Source organism: Mesitornis unicolor, unplaced genomic scaffold (assembly GCF_000695765.1).
Source record: "Mesitornis unicolor isolate BGI_N332 unplaced genomic scaffold, ASM69576v1 scaffold33340, whole genome shotgun sequence".
Classification (NCBI taxonomy): domain Eukaryota; kingdom Metazoa; phylum Chordata; class Aves; order Mesitornithiformes; family Mesitornithidae; genus Mesitornis; species Mesitornis unicolor.
In genome coordinates, this window is record NW_010159491.1 from 1004 (window position 1) to 1975 (window position 972).

At 61.4% G+C, this 972-nt stretch overlaps 1 protein-coding gene across 1 annotated transcript in view; it reads left to right on the top strand.

The window, feature by feature from the left end:
* LOC104542541 (bone morphogenetic protein 1-like) overlaps positions 1 to 813 on the top strand; it is a 1689-nt gene extending 876 nt beyond the window's left edge. The window contains 3 exon segments of the mRNA XM_010186888.1: positions 29 to 125; positions 202 to 452; positions 679 to 813. Coding sequence (XP_010185190.1) covers positions 29 to 125; positions 202 to 452; positions 679 to 813 — 483 coding nt within the window.
* Positions 814 to 972: the final 159 nt, after the last annotated feature.

Below are 972 nucleotides of genomic sequence, written 5' to 3' on the forward strand. Positions count from 1 at the left end.
CCTCGGCCGCTTCTGCGGGCCAAAAGAGCCCGAGCCCCTCGTCTCCTCCGGCAACAAAATGTTCCTCAAATTCGTCTCTGATAACTCCGTCCAAAAAAAGGGCTTCGAGGCCACCCACTCCACAGGTACCACCGCAGGGTTGGGGGTTATGGGGTGGGGGGTGACGTTGGACCCTCATAAACCCCTCTTTGCACTCCTCAGTGTGCGGAGGGCAGGTCCGTGCGGAGGTGAAGACCAAGGATCTGTATTCCCACGCACAATTTGGGGATAACAACTACCCGGGGGGCTCGGACTGCGAGTGGGTGATCATGGCAGAGGAGGGCTACGGCGTGGAGCTCATCTTCCAGACCTTCGAGATCGAGGAGGAGGCCGACTGCGGCTACGACTACATGGAGCTATTTGATGGCTATGACGGGACGGCCCCACGCCTTGGCCGCTTCTGCGGCTCTGGGGTGAGCTGGGGATTTTGGGGGGCAGGGAGCAATGGGGTGGATGGGGGTGATGGGCTGGATGGGGCAATGGGGTGGATGGGGCAATGGGTTGGATAGGAGCAATGGGGTGGATGGGGGGAATGGGTGATGCTGAGCCAATCCCCATGGGCAATTTGGGTTTGCACGTGGGGTTGTGATGATTTTGGCACCCTCCCCATCACTAAGGACCCCCTCCCTCGCCCCATAGCCCCCTGAGGAGGTGTATTCAGCCGGCGATTCGGTGATGATCCACTTCCACTCGGATGACACCATCAACAAGAAGGGTTTCCACCTTCGCTACACCAGCACCAAGTTCCAGGACACGCTGCACACCAGGAAATAAGGGCTGGGGGCCAGCCCCCCCACCCCAAAACGGGCAGAGGAGGAGGAGGAGGAGAAGGAGGGCAGGGAGGAAGGAAGGGGGGGCAGCGCCGCCCCACAGACTGCACGGAGGGGCACACAGCCAACCTCAGCACTCAGACACGGGACCCGGGGGCGCGGG